At 43.6% G+C, this 17,196-nt stretch overlaps 1 protein-coding gene across 10 annotated transcripts in view; it reads left to right on the forward strand.

The window, feature by feature from the left end:
* The window catches only part of CLASP1 (cytoplasmic linker associated protein 1), a 176,481-nt gene that overhangs the window by 44,080 nt on the left and 115,205 nt on the right, over positions 1–17,196 (forward strand). For 9 of the 10 annotated variants that reach the window (XR_004842286.1, XM_035896290.1, XM_035896292.1 and 6 more), the window contains exons 3-8: positions 853–931; positions 1,206–1,309; positions 1,830–1,921; positions 2,009–2,084; positions 5,045–5,142; positions 6,213–6,280. Coding sequence is in view for 9 of the 10 variants with exons in the window: in XM_035896290.1 (XP_035752183.1) it covers positions 853–931; positions 1,206–1,309; positions 1,830–1,921; positions 2,009–2,084; positions 5,045–5,142; positions 6,213–6,280 (517 nt within the window). In the remaining variant the exon portion in view is untranslated. Of the gene's footprint in view, positions 1–852; positions 932–1,205; positions 1,310–1,829; positions 1,922–2,008; positions 2,085–2,344; positions 2,642–5,044; positions 5,143–6,212; positions 6,281–17,196 lie in introns of those variants that run through there. The other variant, XM_035896296.1, reaches the window with a different exon arrangement.

Raw genomic sequence — 17,196 nt, forward strand, 5'->3', positions numbered from 1 at the left:
TGCACGCGCGTACGTACAGATGTATGGGTATATATGTACATGCAGGGTGTTCACCGTCCGCGGGGAGTGGGGCTGCGCTCTGACGGCCCTGGCGCCACCGCCTCAGAATCCCCGCTTCCAGGGGTTGCTAACTTCGGCGCCTCACTAAAACCTTGCGGAGAGCTGCCTCGTTCAGAGCGGTCGCGATCTATAGGGTCTTGCTGAATATTTAGCATACAGCCTACGTGGTATTATTCGGTATATGATACGATTTTTTTGTACTGTTGTTAAATTGAGTTAATCGGAGTGGGTTTTCTGATCTGCAACCTGTCCTGGAGCTTCTCTCAAACAAAATGCCTTTCCTCAGATTTCCATATTGTCATGAAAATGTTGGGTTTAATTTCTGCAAGTGAATAATTAAGTAGCTGTTATCGCACACCATCTTCTAACTGTAAGTGTAATAATTACAGTTAATTAGAAGTCTTAGTTACAGCAAATACTGAAATCGTTATGCATATGGTACATGTACATTGCATGTACATATGCATGATTTTAGCATTGAGCGGCAATTACAGTTGGTGGCTTTGTCAAGTTCTTAGCAGTGAGTTTTGGCTTGCAAATGTCACAGGGAGCAATAATTTGGGGGCTTTTCTGTTTGTAAACTGCTTGGTTGGTTTGTCAGAAGCCGGGCAAGGAAGAGTTGGGTGCATTTGCGTGACCCTGTTACCCGGGCGAGTGCGGATCCAGAGCCGAGGGACGTGGTGCAGAGGGCGGGAAGGGGCCCCTTTCCCAGGGGAGGGTCCCTGCCGCTCCGGTGCGTGGGCCGGGGGTGAAAGGCTGCGTGCTAAAACACCATCTGTCCTGTGCTTGCAGGTGGTTCTCCTGGGGATCGACATCCTTTCCGCACTAGTGTCCCGCTTGCAAGATCGCTTCAAGGCCCAGATTGGCACGGGTAAGGGGTCTGTGTGTGTGGGGGGGGATATCGCCACTGCTCTGGCGGGATCCACTTTGGCTGCTGTACCCAAAGCCTCTTGACCTTGTACACAAAGCCTTCTTTCTCCTGTGGGAGCCCTCAGGAGGATCTTGGTGGTTTCAGGGTCTGCTGAAGGGTGGGAGGGTTCATCCCTCCATTCGGTGGGGGGGGGAGAGGGAAGGGCAGAGTGGGGCTGTGCCACTGTGACTGCTTTCTTCTGAGGGATTTGGATGTTCCTGTCTTCTTTCCTTAGTGCTGCCAAGTTTACTTGATAGGCTGGGAGACTCTAAGGACTCGGTGAGGGAGCAGGATCAGACCTTGCTGCTAAAAATCATGGAACAAGCTGCTAACCCTCAGGTATGCTCGACAGCCCTTTGCAGTGTGTGACAGTGACTGGCTGCTTAAAAAGGAGAACTTTTTCCTGTCAGACAGAAGGTTTTCTCCTGTGGCCCTGTCTGAAATGGCTTCATCTCCCTATGCCTTGTTATGAGATAGTCGCTTCGTTTGAGAACGTTGTTGTGTGTCAGGATGCTCATGGGAGTGTGAGTGTCAGTGGATTTCCCAAGGATGTCAGTGTTGCTGTGCTGGGTCCTTGGAAGATACTGGCTTTCTGTAAGCGAAAGTATCGTTTTAGCTAGTGGAGAGTTACTGTGAAGTCAGCACAGAAGAAAGAATTAGTCAGATCTAAAAATGTCTTTCTATTTCTTGTCCTATTCTGCTTGGATGGATGCAATGCTTATATTTAAGCTCCAGAGATGTTACGGTGTATGTCTCCTGGAAAAAGGAGAGATTTTATCCTCTTTATTAAATTTATCTCTCCTCTCTCTTCCCCCGCCTCCTTTTTCTCCTGTCTTACCACCTTTTCTGCCTTCCACAGTACGTGTGGGACAGGATGCTAGGAGGATTCAAACACAAAAATTTCCGGACAAGAGAAGGGATTTGCCTTTGCCTTATTGCAACACTCAATGCGTAAGTCAGAACCTCCTGCAAACCTACATTAGGTGAACAAGCTTGCTCTGCGACTCACATCGGTGCTCTTTTGTGCTTTATTCCCAGATCTGGAGCTCAGAGTTTAACACTGAGTAAGATCGTGCCACATATATGTAACTTACTTGGAGATCCAAACAGCCAGGTAAGCTTTTGCTGTGAGTCACATCTAAAGGTTGTGCTGATTACCTTGTTGGTAAGCGAGGCTCTGTGTTCTGGCTGGTAAATTAGCTAATTGTGCTGCCGGTGTTGAATTCTGAACAATGCTGCTTGTGAAGAGCCCTTGGCTGGTTGTGAAGAGGTATGATTTGAAGTACACCCAAACCAGCATATCAATTACTTCAAGAGTTGAACAGAACAACATGAATCTGTAGGTGAGGTGAACAAAGCAGGAAACCTTTGTGGAACAGGAGCTCCTGTACCTGAGAGCCTGAATGCAGGGGAGGCTGCAGGGATTCCTCTGGGCTGCAGACAGCCCCTTTCTACCTTCAGAGAAGAACCAATCTGGGCAAGGCGGGCAAATGTTGGACAGCCTGGCCACATGCACTGCCAGAAGTTATACAGGAAGTTTCTGAATGAGGCGTGGAAGCTGTACAGGATCCTTAAATCCGTGATGCAAAACAAATTAAAATACATGTTGAAAAAGAAAATGTCACTTCTACATGCTTTTTGTCCTGCCCTGGACCTAATCTGAAATCAGATGTAAGTATGTGAGGTTAGTGAGAACAACAGGGTTGGGGAAGCAGAGTTCAAATTAATGTCATATAACATAGGTATTAGCAGTTTTTGAATATCCCCATTGCCCTTCTAGCATGGGTGACGAATACACATGATCCACATCTAGAATGTTTAGCTGGAAGGAAGTGTGGGGTGGCCAGCTGGGGAATGGGTTAACACTGGCTCTGGAGTTGGCCATATTCCCATGGCTGCCAGGGCCTCCCCATGCTGAAGAGGAGGACTGAGTGTGAAGCAGCCACCCCTTGCTGGTTGTGCCAACGCAGGAGGATAAACCTGTGTCCCCAAGAAGTTTTGAAGGAAGCTTAATGTTCAGGGTCCTTTGTAGTTCTGAGCCACGGCTGAGCAAGCTGTTGCTCTTTGAGAGGACACTGGGTTTAGGACTTTGACTTGTTACACAGGCAGATGTGTTGGTCCTGCCGTTGGTGAGCTGTTGAATTAGTTGGAAAGTAGGTGAGGGGACTGAGGCATGTTTTCCCTCTGCCTCTTCCATGTGCCTGGCACAGCTCCTTATTCCAGTCCCCAGCGGCAGTGGGAAATAAGGCTGATCTCTTGCCCCTTATCCCAGGTCTGGTGTCTCATCCCCAGAAAGCCTGTGCCTGATCTGATCAGACACAAATCGCTGTCCAAGTGGCTCCTGGTTGAACAGTGCCTGTCCTGGGGCAGGAGCTGGTCCTGGGGTCCCCTGGGGCTGCTGCTGGGCTGGGAGTGCCTTCTCTGCAGCTCTGGGAGACCCCGGCTGCCTGATGCTTGGTCAATGCTGCCCTCTCTTGGCAGGAGATGATGGAGAAACACAGATCCAGGTCAGGCGTAGTGTTCAACCCTTTTGTTGTGGACATGGAAGCTGTTTCCTTATTGCCCTTCTCGGAATAAGAGGTTTTTAAGTTATATTGTTTTCAGCTAATGCAGTTTAAGAGCTTGTGTAACCCAGTGAGCATCTGGTATAAAAACTGTATTTAAACTGAGTATTTTCTCAGAAATAAAATTGAGCATTAAAGCTTTGTTATCGCTGTGGTAGATTAAAGCAAGTATGACAGTAGGAGCTCCCTGCCTTGCCCCAGGTACGGGTTTTATCCAGTCCTGCAATCATACCTCTGGTTAACTTGGCACACAGAGGCAACCCTTCCAGATCATGCTGCCAGGACCTCCGCAGTCAGCTGTGCTGCCTGTGTGGCTGGGGGGGCCTGGCGGCAGGCTGGGGGTCTGGCAGAGCCTGTCGGCATGCCCTGGCTGCCGTGCCTCCGTGGCTGGCGCCTGGGCCTCGGGGCGGCTGGACTCGCGGCAAGCAGAGATGCGGGTGCTGTGACCTCCCCTCCCTGGCTGTCAGAGGCAGAGAGCGAGGCTGGGTTAGGGTCTGCGTACCCAGAAACTGGGGACACCAAAGAGTCCGTCCTGAGCTGTGGCCAGAAGTCCTGCCTGGTGGCTGATGGGTAGAGAAGAGAGGCAAGTAAGGGCTGGCACAAGTGAAGGCAGTGTTTTGGGAACTGGTGGTGACCTGCTGAAGGGGAAGGCTGTGGAGCAGGAGAACAGGGCGAGATGAGCGTGAGTCAAGTGTTAGGGGTTGGGGTTTTTTTTTTTTTTTGGCTAGGAAGCAGGGCACATGTGCCTGCCCTTTGACTCCCACCTACAGGCGATTCTAGCTTGTGCCTGAAAAATATCTTGTGTCTAGGCTTGATGTATGTGGGTGCTTGGGTAGCTGCCAAGCCATCTGAGAAGCAGAAGTGCATAGCTCCATAGATATTTCTGTAGGCAGAGCAGATAGTTTACCTTTTCTGCCTGCTGTATCTGATGGAGGAAGGGGGTTCTGTACAAAAAGGTGACACTTTAATCAGATTTGTGGCTCTTCTGTTGGGTGGGTGGAAGGATGTGCTCAGCAATTTCTTGCAAATCAGTTTGGAAAATATGCAAAATTCATGGTGACTCAGGTGATCGATTACTCCTCCCTCCATATTTTGTTATCAACACAGAAACATAAGTTTGTAAGATGGCATTAAAAATTGGTTTGATTTATAACATGTTAGCAATATAACGTCTATTTGTGTGTCTCCTTGCTTTTTTGATCAAGTAAATGTACCTGTTCCACACAATGGGTGGTGGAGTTTGCCAAAGGCAGCCGAGCTCCCTGTGTGTGTCCCTATGTACAAAACCTTTCATCTTATATCTTGACTGCTTTTTCAATTAAATTAGACCTGCTGATACTGCTAATATCTGAAATGTAGGGATGGAAGCTCCTTCATGAACTCTGTGGTAATGTGTATAGTGGCAACTGCTGTTGCTGGGAAATAAGCATGTTTCTTTCTCTGAGGTAGGGCAGGGATTTATTTATTTAAATTATAAAAATGATTGACTTCTCTCATATCTCATGTTCAGGTTCGAGATGCAGCAATAAACAGCCTTGTGGAAATTTATAGACATGTTGGTGAACGTGTAAGGGCTGATCTCAGTAAAAAAGGATTACCCCAATCTCGGTAAGTTGAGAATGCCCTTATGTCTTAATTATTTTGGGCCGCTTCTTATTCCTTCCTTCAAGAAGGCTTCACGAGTTGCATGATTGAACCTTTTCCTGGGATCAGGGTTTGGTTTTTTTTTCATCCTGCAAACACTTATTCAGGTTTCACTTAATGTGGATCCTGTACCTTTGCCCAAGTATGCCAGAGCATCTCTGGAAAACCAGTAAAATTATTATAGATGTGTAGTTAACTGATTTAACATTTAATGCGGTGTTTTTCCTGAATGTTCTGCATGTGTAGAGACGACACTTCATAGTAGCCTGTGTTTATGCAACTTAGAAGGCTGTCATAAAGGAAAAAAAAATCAGAGTCAATATCATCAGTCCCAAGGCTTTATTAAAAAAAGAAACCCACACCAAAACCAAAGCACTGCCCCTCTGCCTCTGCCACTTCAGGTGTGGTGAGGAAGCTGCTCTGCATCTTGCCTCAATCTTTGGCGTGCAGGGTGGAACATGGTCAGACCTGAGGATGGAGTGGATGGTGGTGGGTCAGTGCACAGAGGGAGGAGGGAAGAGGTTGTTTCAGAGAGGGGGTGCACGCAGGGGGAGGCAGTACTGTTGCCTCTTGTTCTCCAGAGAAAACATCTGCTGCCACAATGTGGCTTAAAGTAATAAGCTCTCTGTGAGGGAATAATGAGATGTGATAAGGATCTTCTGCTCCACCAGGCCTGTGACATGAATGAGAAAAAGGTGGCAGGGCCAAAGGGGTGTTTTTTGTGGTATTTCTGCAAATAGTTAAGATAGGCAAAGTGGCAATGAACTGGAAATGCATTTACAATTAGACATGTCACATCTTCAGTAATGTAGTATTTCCAATTATGTCTCTTAGACCTCTGTGGTATCAGTTGTTTCTCAGTTTTCCTTATCAGCTGTTGCATGTTGTGATATTTTTTTAATTTTAAAAACTTCCCTCCACAGTGATGTTTTTGACAGTGCTCCAATGACCTGTGAAGCAAAATTTGTCCTAAAGCAAGATTCCTAAAAACTAAATTCAACTACTTATTGTGTATTTCTTTAACTTTCAAACAGGTTGAATGTAATTTTTACAAAATTTGATGAGGTCCAAAAATCTGGAAACATGATCCAGAGTTCAGGTGGTGAGTAGAAGTACTTGTATTCTCTTTCTGGTGTTTTTAGCAATTTTCAATTGGTGAGGCATTCGAATGGACACAGAGCAAGCATTCTGTTAGGGAAGACAAGTATGGATGATTGTTCAGAAATATACATGTAGCTTTTGGAGCAAATAAAATTGATGTTTAGTTCATCTGCTCTGTCTTCCTAGTAGTATGAGAAGGAGAATGAAGTGTAAGTTTCAAGAACAGAAGGTGGTGTTAGAGCTGTCCTTCCTTTCCTCTTGGGTTTCATTAGGGAAATACATCTTCTGTCTGCAAGTCCATGTGCATCTTTGTTTAAATTGTTCATAAGGTAAATCAAATAGTAATTTAAGAGAAGAAGCCTCTTCAGTTTAATGCCCTAAATAGCACAGAAAGTGCACATATTAATGTAGTAGTGTTCTATTTAAAGCTCGTATTGTTTAGGTATTGTATTTTGCAGTTCCTAAGTTTGTGTACTTTGTATGTTTATAACTGATGGTCAAAGACCCTTATCAGAGCCTTAATTCTGTCTTTCTTGTTTGATTAGTATCTTGCTTACTCTAAAAACAAGTGTGTTTTACTGCTTTTCTTATAGATAAACTTAGGAGCTAGAAAGTATTTTTAATAGCTTCTTGCCTTATCCATTTTAAAATACAGTAAGCTTCATCTGTGCAGGAAATAGTAAAATTTACTTATCTAAAATTTTGAAGTTATATTTTGGACTATTCTGAAATGTGATGTGATATTCTTTTGTACATTTGGGAACGATGAAGACCTAGCGCAAGTTTCTGTGTGATGGAATGGGTTAAAATTATGCTTTTGCATAATGTGGGAAAATATTGGTTGTATAGGTAGGTAAGGCTTACAGTGGCAAGAAAGTACAGTTGAGAAACACATGTACTTTTTTAAAAGGGGAGGGGAAGTAAATATTTAATCCCTTACAAACATCTTAAGGTTTACAACCTCCAGGTGTTTGGTCTGAAATCCTACCTCAAACTGACGAGCTTACTGTTGATCCAACTTCTTTGCTTTCCGCTTGGCTAGGCTAAGGTAGAGGGGTTTTTTATAGTAGTAGAATAGAATGAGCTTAAAAGTTAATTTGATGCATCATTGTACTACATAGACTGCTGTTGTCTGGAGTTTGAGGAGACAGACTTGTGCTCTGTGGTGAGAGGTATTGCTACGTGGTCTTTTTAAATAAATGCTGTGGTGGGATTTCTCTTGGGTTTATTCTCTAGAAGGGCAACATACGGTGCCTGAGACCTTACACACGCTGTCTCATGTCCTCAACTTCATCGACAGGCTTTTTGTGCTTCCAGACACAAGTACTCCTGTCTTCCTCACTCTGCTTAACCTGATCTGCTGATGGCTTGCTGTCCTTCCTCATGCTGTGGCTGCATGCAATCCCTAGAGTGTGTGTGTTAGCATTTCTCCTCTGTTGACCTGTGTGGGCATTGAGACCAAAATAGCCCTGGGGAAAGGGAGTTGGGAAGAGTTGGTCAAAGAGAGCAAGGTGTGGAAAGGCTAGGATCTCCCATCGCTCTGCCAGAAGCATTTAATATCCCCTAACAATAAAAAAAGTATGTAGTTGCATGAATTCATCTTAAAGTAGTTCACATTTGTGAAGCTAATAATGGGAACGTTAGTTATTGATATCTTTTTGGTGTGTTTGAGGGGACGGTTCAATTTCCCATAGTGCTATAAGCTGGCTTGCTGTCTCTTCCTTGCCCTCCAAGCACAGCAGGAATACAGCATACATGCTCACCATATCTAATGTGTCAACAGCTCTGTGCAACTTCCAGGTGTATCTTTTTGAGGGTGTGTAAGCCAGTGGATGAGGCTTATCTTCACACATGGTCACAAGCTTATTATGGCCTAAAGGCAAGCTAAGTTTGTCAGGTTTCTTGTGTCCCTGATGCCTCCTGCAGCTTTTGAACCAAGGGCACGCATTCAGCGGTTGTCAGAGTCACCAGGGAAGATGATGATAAAAATTGCACACCCAAAAGATTTGCTATTCTCAGGAAATAGCCGTCTCAGTCTTGTTAATCCTTTGAGTCTGGCAGAGTACGGTATTGATTATGAGGGTATCTATCTTTTATCATTAATACCATTCCGTTTAGACTGTAACTCCACCAGGTGAACACACCACTAACGCTTTAACCTTCATGTTATATGGCCTGGATGAAATGACTCCAGGCAATATGGTGCAGTTGTACCTTGTCTTAAAAGCTCATGTTAGTCCCTCTCTGTAGCTAGCATGTACTATTTCTGGTGCTACGCAGGCTGCAGCAAGTGTCTCAGGGGTTCTGGGAAGCAGACTGGTAAATGTTCATGCAGACTGCGGTCTGTAAGCCCTTGTCAGCGTAAAATGGTGCTGTGGAAGGAGCAGTGTTGGCTCCCTCACGCTGGGTTTTCTGCTGTGAGCTGCTCCCTGTGTTGGGTGCGTACTGGCTGCGGAACAGACCTGGCTGAAAAGTAACATCCTTTGCCCCTTGGGAAGGGATCTGTCTTTAAGGTTAATGTGTGCCTCTGAAATGGAAAGGCTAACTGAAGCTATATCATGACTTGCCATCTCACTGGTAAAGATCAAGTCTAACTTTTTTTTAATGTGGTCTTATGGGTGAATATGGTGAATCTGTAGTTCTCTGGTGGGTAACCAAGAGCAAGCTGTTGGCTAAAGCATCACTCATAACTGAGCTCTGGCCCAGGAGCACTGGAGTTGTGCTAATTGCAGCGACACTTGAAAGTGGCTGTCAAACCTGACTTATTGCAGAACATAGTGGTACTGGGCAGGTGGAAAAGCAACTGTGGCTTCTGAAATGGTGAAATACGGCAAAAGAACTGGTCAAAGAGTGATGACTAAAACTCGTCTCTTATCTCTGAGACTGCTGTTTTGGATAAGTTTCCTCTTAGCAGGTCACTGAAGATGCAAATAACCAAAAGCAACTACAGCAGCATTTTATGTACGTCAGGAGTCATTTGGAGATTAGCAAGTGTTCTGTAGCTGTTCAAGATTCCTTAACTAATGCTTCCCAAGACACGAATAGAGAACTCTTCAGTCTACTAGAAAAGGTGGTTAAAATAATACGGCATTTTGTGATCCCATGAATAAATCTAATGAACCAGCTTTAATCAGTATGTGAATTTTAAGTCTATGCAAATGATTCATATGTTTTATATTTATTTATGTTTCTATACCACAGTCTATTAATGCTTCTTTGAGTTTATCTTGAATTGTTTGATTATTTTTTTTGACTAGGCTTTGTTTTTATCATTTAGTGATACAACAATCGAATGCATAGTGAGGTGGGGGAGGTTTGCATAGTAATCTGAGGTGTTTCATTAAGTCGGGGGAGGTTTTGGCATGCTGAAGTATGCTGCTTGTTGCTAGGCTACCAGCAGCCCTTATAGCTAGAATATGAAGTTAAAATCCACATTGGATTTCTCGATGATTCTCAGAGCATCTCTGTTTTGTTATTTGGCATATAATTAGTCAGCCTCTTGAAGCAAAAATTATAGTTTTTGCCCCTTTGGGCTTTCAGCAAGCTAATTATTTTTTGTGTAACTGCTTTTGCTAATTATGCAGATGCTTTATTCCCCTGGGACAAATATATTTTCAGCATGAAAGAGCCAATAATTGCCAGCTAGTCAGCTGCTGTCTTCGTGTGGCATTGTGTGATGATCTTCAGTTGGATGTGATACAGAGAGAGGCTATTGGACAAAAACAGACTCCCAAGAAATTCATGCTGCACAGATTTCCTCGGTATTATGTCTGGAAGGACCTGAATGTAAAGTGTACAATTTTTGCATGGATTTGAATTGACTTTGGATCAGACCTGGACTCCAGAAGACTGTATTTGAGTTTCAGGACAGATTAAGAATGAAATAAGTGATCTACTGAGAAATACAGGCTGATAATAAATTATGACCCAGACCAAAACTGCTAGTAATCAAAATGTTTTGGTGTGGGTTTTATGCTCTTGATCATTGCAATACCATAATATGACATTCTTTGATGTAAACCCTCCTTTTTTTACATAAGTCACGCAATTTTTGGGAGGCACTTCTACATTGGTGCATGCCAGGGATGTTGCGGTGGTGTGCCAGTATGGTACCTGTGGGTAGGGAAGGGATTCAACTTGTCTACACTGAATTTTTATTTTTTTGGGGAGAGCAAGATTTAGGGATAAGTGGAGTTGGCAGTGGTGGTTGGGCTGCAAGGAAGTCAAAGCAGGAGATATTAAAGCCAGAAGTCTGGAGCTGAGATTTCTTCCCCCACAGATACTTGCACGGAGAAAGGTGAGGGGAGGACGCAATTTCAGTAGTTGCCTGTGTGAGTTAATGTTCTAAGAGTAAGCAGGTTAATTAAAAAAATGCTAAAATAGCAGATGCAGTTACTGAAAGCCTGTGAAGAAGGAGCAATGTTACTCTTGAGTAGAACTACTTCTGAATTTGAGATACTGCTTAAGGTAAATATGCTATTTATTGAATGAATTCTGTTTATGATGAAGTTGACAACTTGGAGGCAATTAGATGGAAACTGGAGCTATTCTAGATTCCTGTGTTTTGCTGGTAATAAGGCAGAGTCACTGAAATGTTATTTTGATATTTATTACATGGAGGAAGAATCACCCACATTTGCCAAGCATTGCCATGCATCTGTGAGTGGGATATTGTTTGTTTGTCAACACACATCCAGGCGGCAGAAGTAGACTGGAAGGAGGGGCAGCTGTCTCTGATAACACAGAGAGGGTTTGAACCAACAAACGCTGCGCTGTGCTTTTCTGCATTCATACCCCCTTGTGCAATTTAATTTCCTTTATTGCTTGTTTTCTATGAACACTGTTTTCAAGTTGAAAATTCATTTCATTGATTCATCATTCCTGTCGCATAAAAAAAGCAATGACCTGCACAGGGGCTGAGAGCGCAGTAATGTCTGAGTGATATTGGAATGAGTACTATTAACTGATAATACATCCCTGTGGAAGGTATAAATGGACAAGACGAGCTCTGCTCCTTTTCTACTACATAACTTTGTAAATAAGCATATTACTATCTCCTGGAATTCAAACTTTCAAATTTAGAAGGGAGGGATGAGAGCAAACAGGTATAGGAGGACACATGGTGCTCAGCTGAATGCTGAGCAGGCTTTTATTTTGGAGGAGATGTGGCAATCGTCTGCTAGGTCACACTGAGAAGTCATTTAGGAGGGTGGAGAGTTTGCTGGTGGCTGAGTTGCTGAGAGACATGTACTGTAGGGCTGCTCCCGGAGCACAGTGCTCTTCCCCAGCATCTCACCAGTGCTGCAGATAATGACTACGGGGAAAGGTAGGTGCTAATGAATGTGCCACAGGGATGGAGGGGTTTATTTGTTAGTGTCTGAGTATTTGCCTGTTAAATTTCTTTTTAACGGTGTGAAGAGACTGAAGCAATCTTGCAGTAACAGTGGAACTTTAAAAAAAATAGCCTGTAAACATCCATAGTCTGGTGGCATCAAGCTCAGTTTAAGCTTCTATAAAATATGATAAATGATCTGTTTGACAGGGTGAAGGAAGGGGATGTGTGTATATAAGGGAACAGAACAGGTTGCAAGAGGTGGAGGACGGGTATTTGCAGATACCTTTCCTGGTGTGTGATGTTTTTGAGTGATCACCGAGGCTTTAATTTCCTGACTGTTTCCTTTTGCAGCATCAGTTCGAAGGTTATTTAAATTGGTTATAAATACTTTGAATTAACATTGAATCCCAGTTGCAAGAATGTGCCAAATGGGGATGTCACTGGCTTTTCTGTGGTTTTGTGTTTTTTAACTGCGTTTCTGTAACAGAAGGGATATCTGTGGAAGTCAGCAAGGCTGGAGGGGACTAGGTAAAATGGAAAGGCAGGGGAGCTCTGTATCTATTCACCTGTGAAGAATTAATTTACAGGATAGAAGCATGCATTGCATTTATTTTTGGTACATCAGAAGCCTGTGCCTTTCGTCTTAGCTTTCAGAGGAAAATGACTTCTGTTAGCCATCTTTGCAAAAGCTGCATCTTTTTCCTTTTTTCTTCCTCCTCTTCTCTCCACTCAGTGTACCTGTTGTCCTGTTGAAATCCTTATTACACTGTGGATGTAGTAGACTAAATATAGGAAAGTCTGTGATTGTTGGTATGAGTTGTATAGACCTTGGTTTTGTATTGATACTTACTGTCTCAAGGTGCAAGCTTTTTCTGTAATGGATTAGAAGGTGGAAACCACCTGGGCAAATTGACTGCTGTGGAATGGATATTACATGTGACAGTACATGCCATTTTTATGGGCAGTTCTTCATTTTAGGGGCTTGGATCCTTTTGGAATATTATGGTTTCACAATGCTCTACCAAGGCAATTACTATATGTATTTTCAGAAGAGGTAGGGGATGTGTGTGTGTGTGGTGTTGCTTTTGTGCACATTCAGTAAATGCCTCCCAGCTTCAGGAACAAAATGCCAAAACTTGTCTAGGCTGGTTCTCCTCATCATCATCTGTCGCTGGACAGTGTCACCATCTACAGCTGAGATACCTCTTCACTGTGGCTCTTCCTGTCCAGGTCAGAAGAGGAGTTGAGAATAATCTATTATTTTTACAAAGCTGGAATGGTGTTGAACTTAAGTGCTTATTAAAGAAAACAAGCACATATTTATTGTTGTTAATGAAGCATGATGATTTCATCATGCTGGGTACTTCTCAGCTGTGAGGGATCAGCTGGTGGAATGAAGAGCCTGGAGCCATAGTCCAGCTGGTCTTATCTGTTGGGAGATGTCTGACCTCCAGGTCACTATTGATTGTCTCAACTGTGGTAGTAGCAAATATCAGAAGAAAAATAAGCGCGTAAGTTGTTAGTGCTACTGTGTCTTCTGGATTGAATCCAAAGTATTGAATCCAAAGTACCTTGACCTTAGGATTCCCTTGCAAGGAAGCAGTAGACCAGAGTTACTTTTGGTTGTGTGTGTATCATCACTTCCCTGACCTCTGATGGTACTATATGAACACAGAAATGGTTTTTGGGCAAAGCTTTGGTGTAACGAAGCAGAATCACTCTACTGCTGCATTTCATGGTATTTCCAACAGACGTGCGTAAAATGTAGGCTAAAGGAGTGGGCAGCTAAAGTACAAGGTGATGCTGTTTAGTGTGGACCTCATGAGTAAAAGATGCACAATTCCACTAACACTGATGGAGGTTAAATACATTGATACCCTGCACATCTGGAGATGAGCTGCTTTATGCAGGGCCTGTTCTCTTCTTCCCCTTTGGTAAAACTACCATGTGGATCTGAGGAACCTCAACAGTTTTAGGGAACGCATGCAACTTGGAACGTGTTGCAAGGATGAATCTACAGTCCAGTGTTTATAACAAGAATTAGAATGAATTAGAAAAGGTCCTACACACTTTCCATGGAAACCGCAGTAACATCTAGTAAAGCTGCGGAGCCGATCACGTTTCAGTAATGCTTACATAGTGTTGCTGTTTTCTCTGCTGTGGTCTCTTCCTTCAATTTCTTTCATGTCTTTTGGTGTCAGGTTGGTCTAATCTGTAAAACAAAGCCTCATATCGCAGTGGTTATTGTCTTTAAAACCTCTGGATCAGTTTCCTGGTATCTTCTGTGCTGCTTTGCCCAGCTGGTTCTCCTTTGTAGATCTTTTGTTAGAAAGAGTTTAGGGGTCAATGCTTGAGCAATACTAACTCTAGTGACGTTTTCACAAGAAAGGACTAACCCTAAATCTCATGTTTTTGATCTGCTAGCTGTGTCATTTATTGTACTCTGCATCTTCCAGGGACAAATCTATCAATAGGATGGTTCATACACATACGTGCGCGCATGCACAGATTGACCACTGTGAATGTAGCAGTGATTTTAAGTCAGCCTTTTAATTCTCAATGGTCCTCTGGGAGGTGGGAGTACAGATTACTCAAATATCCTAAAAGAAGGCTGGTCCACTAAGGGCAACCTGTTATGAGTAAAGAGTATCCCATAGCTGTATATTCTGCAGATTCGTGAAGCTTATTTGGGTCGTGTTTATGTATTTCACACACTCTGGCTTCAACACTTGTTGAGGAAGCATAGTGAAGTACTTCAGCGAGCGCAAGTGAGGGTATCACATGCTTTCTGCTGCTATGGAAAGAATTACAAATGTGTTCTTGATGTAGGAAACCTTGCTTGAGGCTCACAAACAGTTTAGTCTCCACAAAAAGCGATTGACGGGTGGGGTCTTCCTTCCCCCTTTTTGTATGTTGGCTGGGTGCTGGGTTCTTGAGAGTAGTCTCCTGATAGTTCTTATAAGCAAATGCTCTGGGCTGGTTTTATATAGAATCACTGTCCCAATTAGAATTAAATTGCTGTCCTTAATCAGCAGCCTCAGCAATGGCCGAGGACTGCTTAGGAAAGAGATGAAATTTCTTACAACTCTTGTGGAGCACTGATGAATTCCTGTGCTGCTGCTCTCATTTATTTGATGAGATTTGTTTTCAGGTTGAGCATAGAATAAGTGAACTGAGTTTAAGTAGCTGTAATTAGCAGCCCCTGAGGACAGTCGTCACCTTAAGGTAATAGCAAATTAAAACACAGTATTTTAGGGGCAATAAGAATATGAGACGTGCTTCTCCTGCTGGTGACAAAGAGCATCCTTGCCCTTGCACAACAGTATATGTATAGCACAACCGCAGTAGCTGGAGCTTCCATAACCATGGGATTTTATTCAAGTGTCTAGACTGAAGGGCACCTGGTTGATTTCTAAAGAACCTAAGAGCAAATGCTTGCAGGCGTGAAGGTCTGCTCGTACCTAGTCACTTCTCATATTCAAGTCATTGACCTTAGGCTGGCCGAGGTAAGGTTACCAAATCCATTTCAGAGAAAGACATACTGATACAGATGGTGTATGCAGTTTTAACATACAGTGGTAGAACAATAACTGCAGTTACAGCCATGTGAATCGGGGGCATGAAGAGAACCTTTTTTTCTAAACGCAGGAGTGGACAAGTGCTGATTTGTTACTGCAGTGCGAAGTACAGTTAATGCATTGTGCATACTTGGCCCTGGTCTGACATGGCATTGCTGCCCTCCTTCATTATGTTTGGCTGAAGTATTTTGTTTGCAGCTCAAATATAGTGATGTTGAATAGAACAAAACCAAGCTATAATAAGCAAAAGCATCCTGTTTTTGTAGTATTAAGACAGCAAATACTGTATAATGACTGGGTTTCTTCTGCCAGATGAAGGAATTAATTCTGCCTTGCTGCTCTGTCAAAGGAATTCTTTTGTTGCATTGTGCAAAGCAGTTTGAGTCTCTTCTCTTGTTTATTACCCTGAAGCCCAAAACTGCAGACAGCCCTGAATAATCCTGGCTTGGTTTACACCCTACAAGTAGCCTGCAGGGTGCTTACTGCAGCCAAATCTTTGTGAGGAAAACTGCTAATGGCTGCTTCTTTGCAGTTGGCCTTCAGAGTCAAGCCAGGTGAATTTTAGCACAAACAGTGCACTATAGAAGAAGAGATAAATACCTTAATTCACTGTATTGTGTCACCTGAACGGCTTTTCGCAGGAATGGCAAAACCTATAGCAACTACTCTTCCAGACCTGCTCCTTTTCCTGTGGCAGACCTGGCCCACCTTGCTTCAGAGCTCCCCAGGGCACCACAGAAGTCCTTTAGATGCTTGACATGGAAGTTTCTGGTATTAGGTGCAGATGCTAATGTCCAATGAATATGAAACATTTCTTGGACTTCATTGGAGACCAGGATGGATAGTGGTTTGATAGAGTTTTGGATGCTTATATACAGAGGTAGAAAAGATAGATTTATGCTACTTTTTAATTTGAAATCTGCTCTCTTTGATATTAATGGACTCTTTCTAATGATTTCAGTGGGAGTTGAGCAGGGCCTTCTGTAAACTGCTGGCTAACTATGTTGCAGTAGCCTTGTATGAGTGTTTTAGGCATGATTGCTCCTAGTCTTTCAGAGGGAAGGGGGAAATACAAGTTTTATGCATGAAACAGTGTTGGCACTGCTTCTCCCAGTGGTTTTTTTATGCAGCTGGCATTGGCTCTTATAGCGTTGGTTCTGCCTCCACCCCCATGTAATGAGACTGTTCCCTTTAGGTGTGGTGTGGGTAGAGGAAGGATGCATACGTCTCTAAGAAATGATGCATGTCTTCCACATACATCTCTCCTGAGTCATGGGACTCCTATCTAGTGGAGCTCTGCCTCATAATGAGACCTGACATTTCTAATTAGGTCTGCTTTATGAAGAATGGGTCTAACTTTGTTCTTGATCATTTATATTTCTCCCCCCGCCAGCTCTTGCTTGCGAGCAGGAGGGAGCAGGGGCAGTCCTGGAGCCAGCCCTGGAGGGGCAGAGCTGGGCACTCTTCTCCTGGTGCAGCTCTGCCAGCGCACTTCAACGCCCATCGACACTCCTGCTGTTTGACCTCTCTGCTGGGCAGGAGCTGAATCTGCAGAGACTTCTAATCACAGAGAGCTTCTGTGATGTGGAGTGACAACCACATTCCTTTTCACTGGAGACTTAAACAAGATTTGATCCCAAGCTTCCCCAGGCAAAACATTTATGTACCAGCTCACCGAAATATATTCTCTGTCCCCTCCCCCTTAAGAAGCATCATACTTGTCTCTAGAGCTTTCTGCAGATGTCTTTTTTTTTTTTCTTTTTTTTTTTGTCTCACTACAGCAGGCTTTCTCCAAGGATCGGAGTCTGGGCTGGGTCTTGTGTATGCAGATCGTGCCTCTTGCTGGCTGCTCCCCTTCACTGAAGCCTATTTATTACTGTGGCCTCTAAAGCAGTCTTGTCCCTATTTTTATACAAACTATTTCTCGTTTATAGCAGTGTGGTATAAGCGGCTCTGTGCACCCTGTTGCCTGAGAGTGTGGGAAATGTGGCAGGATACTGGGGC

Source organism: Egretta garzetta, unplaced genomic scaffold (genome assembly GCF_000687185.1).
Source record: "Egretta garzetta isolate BGI_Z169 unplaced genomic scaffold, ASM68718v1 scaffold326, whole genome shotgun sequence".
Taxonomy (NCBI): domain Eukaryota; kingdom Metazoa; phylum Chordata; class Aves; order Pelecaniformes; family Ardeidae; genus Egretta; species Egretta garzetta.